General features: G+C 36.4%; 1 protein-coding gene across 6 annotated transcripts in view; it reads left to right on the top strand.

The window, feature by feature from the left end:
- The first annotated feature begins 2,788 nt into the window (after nucleotides 1-2,788).
- SEMA3C (semaphorin 3C) overlaps nucleotides 2,789-15,425 on the top strand; it is a 187,291-nt gene continuing 174,654 nt past the window's right edge. Inside the window, exons 1-2 of one of the 6 annotated variants that reach the window (XM_032642654.1) lie at nucleotides 2,789-3,360; nucleotides 5,386-5,526. In XM_032642654.1, the coding sequence (XP_032498545.1) occupies nucleotides 5,424-5,526 (103 nt within the window). In that variant the 5' untranslated portion in view covers nucleotides 2,789-3,360; nucleotides 5,386-5,423. Of the gene's footprint in view, nucleotides 3,361-4,863; nucleotides 5,035-5,385; nucleotides 5,527-15,425 lie in introns of those variants that run through there. The other 5 variants (XM_032642659.1, XM_032642658.1, XM_032642657.1 and 2 more) reach the window with 5 other exon arrangements.

A 15,425-nucleotide genomic window follows, 5' to 3' on the forward strand; every position in this document is an offset into this window, starting at 1 on the left:
TCTAAAGATATAGTTCAGGAGGTTTAAAAGGCTGTCATCTGATTTGAGAAAAGGAGGAAGATAGGAGAGAGGAGAGGTAAAGAGGAGAGGAGAATTAAAGAGAAGCAAGTGTAACCGTTGCTCAGGTTCATATTGAAAAAAATGAAATGATGAGTCAGTCATGCCCAGTTTCTCTTTCTAGTCCAATATTTACTATCCATGTGACTTTGGGCAAACCTTCAATGTTCTCATATGTAAAATAGTAACTTCATTTAAGAATGCTGTTCATATAATATGCAAAATGACTAGAATATACATGAACTATCTTCTCCTGTGACAAATACTAATTATAACTAATAAGAGGACAACTTTCAATCTCTGAAGGACTGAGATTCTCGAGGTAAAGTTTATTTATATAGGTTATCTGTATGATGGAGAAAATCTGAAAATGATCTGTTTTCTTTAAATTTGAAATAAGAGAATTCACAGCTGTACAACTCATTAAAAAAAAAAGATGAGTACATTACTCAAAATCAGTCCAAGAGTTTAAGTTAAATAGTATTTTTTAGGACCACCAAAAATATAAAATATTAAAAAATAAAGTCACTATACTTCAATAGAGAAACTTCAGTGTACAAGGTTCTATAACATTTCTATAACATCTCAATGAGAGTGATTCTAGTATTTTAACTTGGATATTTTTTCCCAAGACATTTTGATGAGGGCAAAATTTGTAATTAGTAGCCTCGAAATTTAATTGTGTCATTACTCTTGTACATCCATGTAGTGTCCACCTTTCCCAAATTAGCTTACACAATTAGCTCATGTTGTTTCCCACCTGTAAGGACTTTCCCACCTGTAAGAGTCAAAGACTACATGGGAGAAAAGTAGCACTGGCCAGCAATGTTTCTTATATAAGTCCTGTCAAGGTGTTTTAGGCTCCTAAGCAGTTTGGAGAAAGGGGAGCAGAGATAAATCTTGCTATGGGAACTTAGTGCCACTCTTAAAATTTCACTATATGGCCCAAGTTTCAATCAAACATGAGAAGTAATTGCGTTCTTGTGCTTGAATCTGCCTTGGCTAATGCCTATCAATATTTTCATGACTTATTTTGAGGTGCGGCCAATGGTAAATGTCTGAGTACTAAGCAAATAGCATTCAGTGTCTCAGTACTAGGCACACAATTCAATTAAATGCATAGAAAAGAAGTTTATTCAAGAAAGATAGAGGGAATCACAGCACAGGTTTCATAGACTGTAGTTAAATCTAAACTATTTGTCACACTTTCTTAAAGCCTTTTGAGTATATATGAGAGACTGACATAATGCTTTGGGTTTTTATAAATTGAGTTTGGTAGTAAACTCCCCTGTAAAAACACCATTTGACATGCATTTTACCTTGCATTTCTTCATCTCAGTTCCCTGAAACTGAAAAATAAATGTGTAAATATATTCTACTTTACATAGATTTACAGATTAATCAGTGCCTAATGACTCCACATTTTGAAATTAAGAATTACATAATTTGTTAAAGCTCACAGCATTCTTCTTTCTTAATGACTTATTCCCTGTCTTCCTAATTTACAAATGCTGACTCAGGCATCAGTAGGAAGATAATAGTGGTCAGTATAACTTGGGTCTTAATCAGTTTCAGAAGTATTTCAGAGAAAACCATGCATAGTGCTTACTCATGTTTGCATCTGGTTTTTTGATACTGTCAGATGTTTTGGGGGTTAAATTCATTATTACAAACTTATGTCAAGGAGCTACTCACATTTTTATTGCACTAATTATCACAAAAAATAATTTAACTGTATTAGATTTTTTTAAAAGAACACATCCACTGAATTGGAAATTTCTTTCATAAACATAGTTGTGTTTAAAGATAATATTGGCCCTGGAATATAATTTTTGAACACTTAAATTTGCATTCTTATTTGACATGATCCCTTCATATCTCAGCTATACAGAAAGAGTTAGGGACATGACTTATGTCGACATAACAAGTGGTGCTTAGATACATGAAAGATGTCTTAATCACTTCTTCACTTCTTCCTACCTGAGATTTAGTTCAGCTGTCCCACTCCATTAAAGATTTTGCACTTTCAGAAGTGTTTTCTATGATAGTTTATAAGAATTTAGTGATCTGCTTTACTTCATAAAGAAAATTATGAGGAACAAGGTGGAGAAATTACACTCCATGTTCCCTCTGTATAGTGACATCTGCTGGGCTGTAGCCCACAGTGATTTTTAAGCAAATACCTGCTCATTTTATGGAGGCCGAAGCTCATTTCTCTCGAAGTTCAAGTATGTAGCTCATTGTGATCCGGAGAAATAATTTTCACTTAAACATCAAAGTCATTCCAGAGTTTAACAAGTTTATCTGAAAGTAGTGCTGAAATATACCCCCTGAGGCCTAGATTTGTAAACCTCTATCTGCTGGCATAGTTCAGAACAGCCTTCCTTTACAAAACTGTGAAATAATTTCTTGTAATTATGTTTTGGTAATATCTGGGAGGGTGGAGGTAGAGTACTGTATTATGAGTCAACGTGGTGAGGTCAACAGAGTTACTGCCTTTCGGACATTAAGGAAACAATAGGAAACAATACCCATTAAAAGGATAAACATCTGCGATGAGGCTGTTGGTTTATCTCGACCGGTTTTAGAAAATTTTCTACGGGAAAAGAACAAGACTCGTGCCCTTTTAAAAACGCATCTCTTTGCCTTAAAAGGATTTAGTGATCCTTCTCTTGCAAAAGCTGCTTTGCACTTTGATATTTAAGGCCAAGCTTAATCTTGAATGCCTTCCAAGAGCAGCCGGTAACAAACAAAAACCTTGGAGCACACCCTGTTAAGTTGTTCACTCCACTGCAGAGCGCGAAAGCAGCAGAGGTGTTCAGTTCGTCCCCCCAGACTGCTGCGGCGCATTCCTGTATCTCTAGGGCGGCTTGTCCTGGGGTCGGCCCCGCCCTGGCGGCTCCCTGCCACCCTCTCGCGGGCGCGCTCTGGGTGGGGCCTCGCGGCGGGTGGAGATGCGGCCGAGTGTGCTGGGCGGGTGAAGCGAGCCGGCTGGGCGGCGCGCTGGGGCAGCCAGAGCCGCGCGCCGCGTCGCTGTAATCGGACACCCGAGCGCTCGCCCCATGCGCCGGCCACTTTCCATTCACTTCATAGTGCTTGATTGAGCGACACAGAGCAGGGCTCCCGGTGCCGCGCCACTGCAACGCTGAGGATTCCTTTACAAAGAAACTCAGAGGACCGGGAAGAAAGAATTTCACCTCTGGGACGCCCTAGAATTTACGGTCTTTGGGGAAAAGGACTACAAACACGCGGATCCAAACCTGTAGCAAATTGACTTTTCCGTGCTGATCTCGTCCCACATCGGTAAGCTGGATTCGTTGTTTTCAGCATTACAAATTTAGAAAAATATAACTTTTGGGTCTGGGTATAGACTTTTCACATATCAGTGTGCTCAGGTCTGGATATTTTCTTAAGAGCGCATGCAGTTTGTCATGGAAGTGTTTCCCTTGCTGAGAGCCCGGCTGGAATTGTTTCTTTAGGTTGTGACACCTGCGGAGAGTTTAAAGCTGAGTATTTCCCTGCCTTCTAAGGCAAAATTACTCGAGAGGATTTTATAAAAGAGTCCTTTTCTTACGTGTTATTAGTGTTCAATCAGTACAAGTGAAAACAACAAGCAGCCTGTCTTAAGTGTTTGAGTTAAAGGGAAGAAGTCATAAAATATGAGGGGCGGGGGCGTGGATGAGACACTTGGCTTTCAATCCCTTCTCAGCTCTAGGTTGGCTTGAAATCACATTGCTCTGTATATTCACTCCACTTGACCTGTCATTTCATCTCCAATATTATTCTTTGCAATTTGTGGCATATGTAGCTCTCATGGAGGCATATCAGATAAGATATTGTTAATAGCAATATGTAGAAATTCGTGATTATTATCAGCCTGCTTAATAAAGAGACAAAGTTTAGGCATATTTATAGCTTTGTGTGTGGGGGTCTTTATACATAAAGTCAACAAAACCAGGGAGTAAATTACCAAGGGAAAGTCACCCTATAAAATCAATTTTCTTCTAAGTTAATTTAGGGATGACAAGGTGAAGAGGTTGTGGAAGCAGGAAGAAAGTGTTTCTTTTGAAAATTACCAACACAAACATCTCTAGGGTTTCCTCCATCTGTGTGGTAAAAGAAGCATGCAATTTTGTTTCTGCCTCTTATAACATATATACCACCTAGGAAATCAGCTTATAATTTTTGTTTACAATGGCATGTTCGGTTTAATTGTTCCTTTGCTTCTGTATTACTAAAGCTTTTCTATTGCTTCTGTTACTTTTCAAATTTTAGTGACATTTCTTTATTGAATAAAATTAGTGGTAAAATTTTAATTTTAAAAGCCACATAATATTGAAGATCAGTATTGTTGTAACCTGTAAAAATAAATTTCTAGATTAAACTCTGTCATGTCATCTTATTGTATAATTGTGGTAGATTCAAAATGATGGGGTTTCTTTTATGGTCCTGAGTTTATTTTGCATATTGTGGCCACTAGAGCTCCTATAGATATGAAGTTACACATTACCTGATCTTTGTTATTCAGACATTAGTTAATAGCATGTGTCAATTTTATAGCTATAGTTTCAAACAGTAATACCTGTCTCTCTGATTTATCTTTTGACATTTTGACAGCCCATTTTCTAGTCGATTTATTTTAAATATGCATTGAGGGATATATGGTTCACTGGATTGCTCACCACTAAGTCATTGGTTTGAATTTGGCACAAATCCATGGTTACGTCATCTACATCATTTAACAGCTGTATGGTCATCTGTATAAACTGGCAGATAACTAATTCCAGTGATCAAGGATTGAGCACTAGTAGATCTCTGTGTAGAAATATCATTTCAGAGATGGTTACTCCAAAAGAGCTAATGAGTGTGTGGAAGTGAATGTTCATGTGGGATTTTCCTACTGCTACTATATTTATGGTAGCAAAAGAAGTTTTCATCCACTAATACCTATTTGCACCATTCTCAAGTCTTTTCAATGTAATGTGTTTTTTAAAGCGAAAAATAAGTTTAAATATTGGCTTTTCCTTTGGGAATCAGTAACTTTTTCCTGGCTGCCTTGTTTAATATTAGCATTATTTTGCTGGAAGATGAAATAATTTCACTTTTAACAAAGACTTCCAGACACAAATGAAATCAAATCCAAATTTTCACATCTAAGAAACAGTCACAGCACCTCCTACTGTTTGCATGACTGTAAAAGTTCAGCTGTGTCTTTTGTGAATAGAGTGCTCTGTCTAGATTGCTGGTTTTGCGTGTGTGGTGGGAAGGGGGGGTGTGCTCCTAAAATGTGAAGTGAAATATAACAAACTTGTTATCTTTATTTTAAAGGTATTTTCCCTTGGATATTAACTTGTAAATCTGAAGAAATGGCATTCCAGGCAATTTGGGTCTTGGTTGGAGTATTTGTTTGTTCTACCTGTGTAAAAGGATCATCTCAGCCCCAAGCAAGAGTTTACTTAACATTTGACGGTAAGAAAGTTGATAAACACTCTGAGGACAATGTTATTTGAAGTATTTTTTCTTATCCAGATTCAAAAATTACTAAAGACAGTAAAATATTATTGAGTATTGATTAGCTTTAAAAATATCTAGTGGACAGCTTTTTGGATGACAGCTATTTTAAATTATTGGTTAATAGACAAAAGCCTCTCTTGCATTTGTTTATGAAAATGCTTGAAGTATATTCTGCCCTTTTTGAAGTTTCTTCTGTGTTTGCATGCACACGTATGAGGAGATGGTGAAGAACTCAAAGCCTAAGGCCTTTGATCTTAGTAGTCACTTGGCTTTGTTGAGGAACACCCCTTAACTGCTAATCCTCATCAGCAGAAAGAGCTATGCAGGTTTAATTATTACAATTTTTTATAATACATATTGGGCCTTAGGCTCAAAACTGGTCTCTCCATACATTGTTCTACTGGTGTTTCTTCTATTTCCATGAGGAGTTCCTGAGGTTGGCAAAGTCTCCTAATTAATTGAAAAGGACCTAAAAGAATAGTCGGAAATATTGCAATATTTTGATTGCTGTTGTATGCAGATGTTCTCTTCAGAAGCTTAGGGAAACGAGTGTGATTTCAAATTTTCACAAACATGAAAGGCTTATGGTCCTCTGAGGGTATGGTTTGCCAAATGTGTGCATGAGCTTTAATGTATATAGTTCAAATGACTTGTAGATGGATGATTTTGGTCAGTCACGTAACGCATACTAATTGGACAGATGGAATAAGAAATGGATCAGAGGGCATCCCTGGTGGAGCAGTGTTTGAGAGTCCGCCTGCCGATGCAGGTAACATGGGTTCGTGCCCTGGTCCGGGAAGATCCCACATGCCGCGGAGTGGCTGGGCCCGTGAGCCATGGCCGCTGAGCCTGCGCGTCATCCGGAGCCTGTGCTCCACCAACAGGAGAGACCATAACAGTGAGAGGCCCGCGTACCGCAAAAAAAAAAAAAAAAAAGAAAGAAAGAAAGAAAGAAATGGATCAGGCAGGAAGATCATCCTGCCAGTCAGGTCATTTATATTTTTATTACTTCTTTCAGCTCTGTCTCTGCATAAACCTCAGTGTCACTGGGCATATTTTCATTCATTTGAGAAATAGTATACTCTCAAGCCTTATGTAGCAGGATGTCTTTGAAACTCTATCTTGAATGTCAAACAGCAGTATGACTGACACTTATCACTCAAATGGCTATCCTTTTATCTTTCTTTCTTAAATCACCAAGTGCTTTCCCCAAGGTCATCATAAGCACTGAAGGGGCCTTATTTAGAACTTAGAGTGTGTGAGCTTCTACTTGTTTCCTTAGCTTCTGAGTTAGGCATTCCCCTCAAAAACCCATGGCTATCCAGTTAAGTTGCGAAGAAAGGAAAAACAGACCTTTGAAGTATCTTTTTTTTTTTTTAATTACTAACAAATCTTGCAGTCTGCCAACACCTCTTCTCCTAAGTTGAGAACTATGAATTACTTAATCAAATAAAAAAGAAAGGCATTAAGGAACAGTACAATTTCTCCCCAGTTTTCTGTATTTCTCTCAGCATATAGGAAGATGGAGTGGTCTCATAGACGAGGTATCTAAACTTGCTCTCTCTATTACTTTGAAACTAATCAAACTTCTTTGAACTGAAACTTAAACCAAAATATGTAAACATTAACAACAAGTGTGTCAGTAGAGATAATTCATTAGGTCTGTGTTTGAAAAGACAATTACAATTTACCTTTTACAGAGGAAATTAATACAATCTCTTAAAACCAAACTTCAATACCATGTAGGACAGTGACTGCTATTTACAAAGTGACTAGAAATTATGATGGGCTTTTTAAAATTCTGCATATCTAAAATTTTAAATGTTCTTAATCTCAAAATAGATTCTTATAGAATAATACTTTAATTTATAACATATGCAGAATACAGCATGATTAGATAAGCTAATGATCTGAGAGTCTTGTAATTCCTATTTTATTTTTCCCAAGAGTCTTACTAGGAAATAATTAGAGAGATAGAATTCACTTAATTTGAATACTGTTTTAAAGAGATATATCAACAAGCATAATGAAATGCCACGGTTTCTAAATTAATACCAAAAAAACTCCAAAAATGAACTGTATAATAGACAAAGTATCATTGGAAAAGTACCTTGAGCAAAACCAATTGTTAAAATGTATATATTTTAATCATTAATTCATATTAATTTTCTTAAGAGATTTGACAGTGAACCTGCTTGAGATCCTGTTCCAAATTTCTTATCACTTAAAGTGTCTCTTTGATCTTATTATGACTTCTCTGAGTATCGCACTGAATAGGTTACTAAATTTCTTACAAAATGGTTTAGTCTTAACATCAAAATATAGAACTTTGTACAAGGTTGACATATATATGAATATATGTTAATTTAAATATATACAGATATATACTTTCATTTATTTCATAATGAAAATTTTCTGAGTGACACATTAGAAGAATCCTCCCAGTCTTGTCTTACTGTCCAATTAAGAATCACAGTCAATTTAAAGGTGGGTGAAATAAGAGATCTCTTCTCCCATCCAAATTCCATCCCTTCTTGTGGTGGTGATAACATTTGGGAAACAATGATTTACAGATTTGCCTTCCCTATTCATCTAGTGCAAGGTCAACCAGATGGTCATCACTACTATGGGAGAATGTACTTCAGGTGTTATTAATTAGTTACATTTGTGCTAGATAAATCTTGCATGTTAAAAGAACAGTGACTTGGGCTTCCCTGGTGGCGCAGTGGTTGAGGGTCCACCTGCCGATGCAGGGGACACGGGTTCATGCCCCGGGCTGGGAAGATCCCACTTGCCACGGAGCGGCTGGGCCCGTGAGCCATGGCCACTGAGCCTGCGCGTCCAGAGCCTGTGCTCTGCAACGGGCGAGGCCACAACAGTAAGAGGCCCACGTACCGCAACAAAAAATAAAAAAAGAACTGTGACTCCTATTAGATATTGCATTTCATAATTTTTATAATTCTTATTTTTTGCCATATACCTTTTCAAATGAATAAAACAGTCATGCAAATTATTTTTGTTTGAGTTGAATTTTTCTTGAAAAAAATTCCAATTGTTTGACAAATTCACATTTCATAACATTATTGTATATTTTTTTTCCAGAAAATCTTTAAGATCAATAAGGGTCACAAGGAAAGGCGAGGCTATGTATATAAATAGACAAAACTTGTTTTGCTTGCTAATATACAAGGGAAATAATTGTTGAAAAGATTCTGCTTTATCAAGAAGAAATTTTAGCATGTAATCTTTTACAAAATCAGGAATAAATACTCCATAATTTGACAGAAGATATCAGTTGCATGTAATTTTAAGAAAAGGTGCTGAGCTTCAGAAAAATGGAAATATTGTCTATATTTGAATAGATATGAAATCTGATGACTACTTTAAATGTGTTAAATATTGTTTCTATTTAAAAATGAGATATTCTTTTCTCTTTTGTTTACATTTTTATTGAGATATAATTGACATATAACATTGTATTAGTTTTAGGTGTACAACATAATGATGCGATATTTGTATGCACAGCAGAATGGTTACTGCAACAGGTTGTTACCATATGTCATTGTAGAAAGTTCCAAAAATTATTTTTCTTGTGATGAGAAGTTTAAGATTTGCTTTCTTAGCAACTTTCAAATACAGTACTATTAATTGTAGTCACCATGCTATATATTATATCCCCATAACGTATTTATTTTATACCCAGAAGTTTATATCTTTTGACCCCTTCACCAATTTTGCCCACCCTCCACACCCTGCCTCTGGAACCACCAATCTGTACTCTGTATCTAAGGCTTGGACTTTTTTTTTTTAAGATACCATATATAAATTAGATCATACAGTTTTTGTCTTTGTCTGACTTATTTCACTTAGCATAATGCCCTCAACGACCATCCATGTTGTTGCAAATAGCAAGATTTCATTCTTTTTTGTGGGCGAATAATATTCCATTGTATATGCATACCATATCTTCTTTATCCATTCATTCATCGACGGAAGCTTAGGTTGTTTCCATATCTTGGCTACTTTAAATAATGCTGCAATGAACTTGGGTGTTCATATATCTTTTGAGTTAGGGTTTTCATTCTCTTTGGATAAATACCTAGAAGTGGAATTACTGAATCATATGGTAATTCTATTTTCAGTTTTTTGAGGAACCTCCCCACTGTTTTCTATAGTTGCCGCAGCAATTTACATTCCCACCAACAGTGCACAAGGGTTCCCTTTTCTTCACAATCTCACCAACACTTATTTCTTGTCTTTTTGTTGGTAGCCATTCTGACAGGTGTGGTCTAAGGTGAGCTATCTCATTGTGATTTTGATTTGCATTTCCCTGAAGATGAGTGATGTGGAGTATCTTTTCATGTGCCCCTTGGCCATTTGTATGACTCTTTGGAAAATGTTTATTCATATCTTCTGCCCATTTTTTAGTCAAATTATTTGTAATTTTGCTATTGAGTTGTATGAGGCCTTTATATATTGTGGGTAATACCCCTTATTGTATATATAATATGTTTTGCAAATATATTCTCCCATTCAGAAGGTTGCCTTTTTATTTTGTTGGTGGGTTCCTTTGCTGTGCAGCAGCTTTTTACTTTGATATAGTTCTATTTGTTGATATTTGCTTTTGTTGCCTTTGCTTTTGGAGTCAGACCCAAAAAATCGTCACCAAGACTGATGTCAAGGAACTTATTTCCTGTGTTGTCTTCTAAGAGTTTTTTGTTTCTGGTCTTACTTTTAAATCTTTAATCCATTTGGAGTACATTTTTGTGTATGCTATAAAATAATAGTCTGGATTTTTTTTTTTTTTTTTTGCATTGGGCTGTCCAGTTTTTCCAACACCATTTATTGAGGAGGCTGTCCTTTCCCCATTGTATATTGTTAGCTTATTTGTTGTAAATGATTGACTGTGTATGCTTGAGTTTATTTCTGGGCTCTGTGTTCTGTTACATTTACCTATGTGTCTGTTTTTATGCCAATACCATACATTTTTGATTACTACAACTTTGTAATATAGTTTGAAATCAGGGTGCATGATATCCCAGCCTTATTCACCTTTCTCAAGATTTCTTGGCTATTCAGGGTCTTTTGTGGTTCCATACAAATTTTGGAATTGTTTGTTCAATTTCCGTGAAAGATGTCATTGGAATTTTGATAGGGACTGCATTGAATCTGTATATTGCTTTGGGTAATATGGACATTTTAACTGTATTAATTCTTCCAATGCATAGGCACAGAATGTCTTTTCATTTCCATGTTTCTTCTTCAGTTTCTTTCAGTATATAGTTTTCAGTGTACAGGTCTTTCACCTCTTTGGTTAAATTTATTCCTAGGTATTTACTCTTTTTTTCCTTTTAAATAAACTTTACTCTTAGAAGAGTTTTAGATTTACAGAAAAATTAAGAAGGTAGTACAGGTAGCTTCCATATACCCTACACCTAGTTTCTTCTCTTGCTAACATCTTATATTAATATGGTACATTGGTTACAATTAATAGACCAATATTTATATATTACTATTAAATAAAGTCCATTTTTTAAGATTTCCTTAGTTTTTTTTTTTTTTTTTTTTTGCTGTACACGGGCCTCTCACTGTTGTGGCCTCTCCTATTGCAGAGCACAGGCTCCAGACGCGCAGGCTCAGCGGCCGTGGCTCACGGGCCCAGCCGCTCCGCGGCATGTGGGATCCTCCCGGACAGGGGCACAAACCCGTGTCCCCTGCATCGGCAGGCGGACTCTCAACCACTGCGCCACCAGGGAAGCCCCCTTAGTTTTCACCTAACGTCCTTTTTCTGTTCCAGGATCCCATCCAGTATAGCACATTACATTTAGTCAACCTGCCTTACTCAGCTCCTCTCATACCTGCTTTTCAAAGCAAAACAAAGAGAAGCTCCTCCATGGTTCCTGTGGTAAATTAGTCTCTCCTGCTTCTGTCTTTGGTCTTGGGCCATGCACAACTAAAAGTTAATATTTAAGGCATTCTTCCTGACGCTGGTTTTTGTAAGAGCAGAAAATAATATCCTAATTTTATCCTAACACTCAAAAATTCATAGCACCAGTGTAGGTGTTGAATACATACTTCACTGAGTTTATCTAGTGATCCAGTGAGGTAGTGTGTATGGAGTCTTCCAAAGCCGCAGTCTGTGTTTTCATTGATGATAGAAGTGGGGATGCTCCCTTGCTGTCTTGGTCCTCCAAATTTCTTTACAAGTATGAGTGGCTATGCGACTCAAGTTTAGTCAATGTGATGTAAGACAAAGATACTAGGTAAGGTTTATATAATGCACAAACTCACCGGCATTCATTTGGCCCTTTATCCTTTGCCCTAATCCATGATTCCTATCTGGAATATCAAAAATGGTTTTGATTAATAGAAATAAAGTATTTTATTCTTTCTGATGCAACTATAAAGGGGGAATTGTTTTCTTAATTTCTCTTTCTAATAGTTCATTGTTAGTGTATAGAAATGCATCCAAATTTTGAATATTGATTTTGTACCCTGAAAATTTACTGAGTTTATTCATTTTAAAAGTTTTTTTGTGAAGTCTTATGAATTTGTATATATATAATCATGTTGTCCACAAATAGTGACAGTATTACTTCTTCCTTTCCAATTTGGATGTCTTGTATTTCTTTTTCTTTCCTAATTGCACCGGCTAGGACTTCCAATATTATGTTGAATAGAAGTGGCAAGAGTGGGCATCCTTGTCTTGTTCCTAATCTTAGAGGAAAAGCTTTCAGCTTTGCACCATTGAATATGAGGTTACCTGTGGGTTTGTCATATAGGGTCCTTATTATGTTGAAGCATGTTCCCTCTATACCCCCTTTGTTGAGTTTTTATTGTGAATGAAAGTTGAATTTTGTCAAATGCTTTTCCTGCATTTATTTGAGACAATCGTGATTTTTCTCCTTCATTTCGTTAATGTGGTATATTATGTTGATTAATTTGCAGATGTTGAACCATCCTTATATCCCTAGAATAAATCCCACTTGATCATGGTGTATGCTCTTTTTAGTGTATTGTTGAATTGTGTTTGCTAATATTTTGTTGAGGATCTTTGCACCTATGCTTATCTGCGATATTGGCCTGTAATTTGTGTGTGTGTGTTTGGTGTCCTTTACTGGCTTTGGTATCAGGGTAATGCTGGCCTCATAAAATGAGTTTGGAAGCATTCCCTCCTCTTCAATTTTTTGCAAGAGTTTTAAGAAGGATAGGGCTTCCCTGGTGGTACAGTGGTTGAGTCCGCCTGCTGATACAGGGGACACGGGTTTGTGCCCTGGTCTGGGAAGATCCCACATGCCGTGGAGTGGCTGGGCCCGTGAGCCATGGCCACTGAGCCTGCGCATCCAGAGCCTGTGCTCCACAATAGGAGAGGCCACAACAGTGAGAGGCCCGTATACTGAAAAAGAGTTTTAAGAAGGATAGATATTAAATCTTCTTTGAGTGTTTGGTAGAATTCACCAGAGAAGCCATCTGGTCCTAGACTTTTGTTTGTTGGGACATTTTCAATTACTGATTCAATCTCTTTATTAGTAATTGGTCTATTCAGATTTTCTATTTCCTCATCATTGAATCTTGGCTGATCGTATGCTTCTAGAAATTTATCCACTTCTTCTGGGTTGTCAAATTTCTTGGTGTTTAATTGTTCATGGTTGTCTTTTATGGTTCCTTGTATTTCTGTAAAGTCTCCTTTTTCGTTTCTGATTTTATTTATTTGAACCCTCTCTCTTTTTCTCTTTGGTGCATCAGAAAAATTTTGTTTATCTTTTCAAAGAACCAGATCTTAGTTTCATTAATCTTTTCTGTTGTCTTTTAGTCTCTGTTTAATTTATTCCCACACTGATCTTTATTATTTCCTCCCTTCTACTAATTTGGGCTTCATTTATTCTTCTTTTTCTAGTCCATTTAAATGTAAAGTTAGATGGTTTATTTGATATTTTCTTGTTTCTTGAGGTAGGCCTGTATCACTATGATTCCCTCTTACAACTGTTTTTGCTCTATCCCATAGATTTTGGTGTGTTGTATTTCTTGTATTTCCATTTTCATGTGTCCCAAGTTATTTTTTGATTTCTCTTTTGATTTCTTCATTGACCCATTGGTTGTTCAGTAGCATGTTGTTTAATCTCCACATATTTGTGGGTTTTTTTTTCCTTTTTTTTCTTGTAATTGATTTCTAGTTTTATACTATTATAATCAGAAAAGATGCTTGAATTGACTTCAGTCTTCTTAAATTCATTGAGACTTGTTTTATGACCTAACATATGATCTATCCTGGAAAATATTCCATGTGCACTTGAGAAGAATGTGTATTCTGCTGCTTTTGGATGGAATGTTCTGTATACATCTGTTAAATTTTTCTGGTCTAATGTGTTATTTAAGACTGATGTTCTGTTAATTTTCTGTCTGGATGATCTATTCATTGATCTTAGTGGGGTACTAAAGTCCCCTGCTATTATTATACTGCTGTCATTTTCTCCCTTTAGGTCTGTTAATATTTGCTTTATATATTGAGGTACTCTTATTTTGGGTGCATAAATATTTACAAATGTTATATCTTCTTGTTGGTTTAACCCCTTTATCATTATGTAATGACCATCTTTGGTTTTTTTTTTTTACATTATTCGTTTTAAAGTCTATTTTGTCTGACATAAGTATAGCTACCCCATCTTTCTTTTGGTTTTGTTTGCATAAAACATCTTTTTTCATCCCTTAACATTTAGTCTATGTATGTCCTTACGTCTGAAGTGAATCTCTTGTAAGAAGCATGTAGATGGGCCTTGTTTTTTAATCCATTCAGCCATTCTGTCTTTTGATTGTAGAATTTATTCCCTTTACATTTAAAGTAATGTTTAATAGATATGTACAAATTTGCTAATTGTTTTTTGGGGCTGTTTTGTAGTTCTTCTCTGCTCCTTTCATCTTCTCTTACTCTCTTCCCTTGTGTTTCTTTTTTTGTTTGTTTGTTGTTGTTGTTGTTGTTGTTTTTTGAGGTACGTGAGCCTCTCACTGCTGTGGCCTCTCCTGTTGCGGAGCACAGGCTCCGCACGCGCAGGCTCAGTGGCCGTGGCTCACGGGCCCAGCCGCTCCGTGTGGCACACAGGATCCTCCCGGACCGGGACACAAACCCGTGTCCCCTGCATCAGCAGGCGGACTCTCAACCACTGCGCCACCAGGGAAGCCCCTTCCCTTGTGTTTTGATGACTTTCTTTAGTGTTATGCTTAGATTTTTTTCTCATCTTTTGTGTATCTACTATAGGTTTTTGCTTTGTGGTTACCATGAGGTTCACATATAACAGCTTATATACATAACAGTCTACTCTAAGTTGAAAACAAGTTAAATTTGAATGCATTCTAGAACTGTATACTTTTACTCCCCCGACCACCTTTTATGTTTTTGATTTCACATTTTACATCTTTTTAGTTTATGTATCCCTTAACTAATTATAGTTATAGTTATTTTTACTACTTTTGTCTTTTAACCTTCACACTAGCTTCATAAATGATTAATCCACTACCTTTACTATATAGTTACCTTAACCAGTGAGATTTTTATATTCATATGTTTTCTTGTTACTAATTGGTACCACTTCCTTTCAGCTTAAAAAAGTCCCTTTAACTTTTCATGTAAGGCCAGTTTACTGATTATGAACTCCTTTAGCTTTTTCTTGCCTGGAAAACTTTATCTCTCCTTCAATTCAGGATGATAACCTTGTGGCGTAGAGTATTTTTGGTTGGAAGGTTTTCCTTTCAGCACCTTGGATATATCATGCTATTCCCTCTGTTCTGCCAAGTTTCTGCTGAAAATTCTGCTGATAGTCTAATGGGTGTTCCCTTCTATGTAACAAGTTGTTTTTTGT

Source organism: Phocoena sinus, chromosome 9 (genome assembly GCF_008692025.1).
Source record: "Phocoena sinus isolate mPhoSin1 chromosome 9, mPhoSin1.pri, whole genome shotgun sequence".
Classification (NCBI taxonomy): Eukaryota; Metazoa; Chordata; class Mammalia; order Artiodactyla; family Phocoenidae; genus Phocoena; species Phocoena sinus.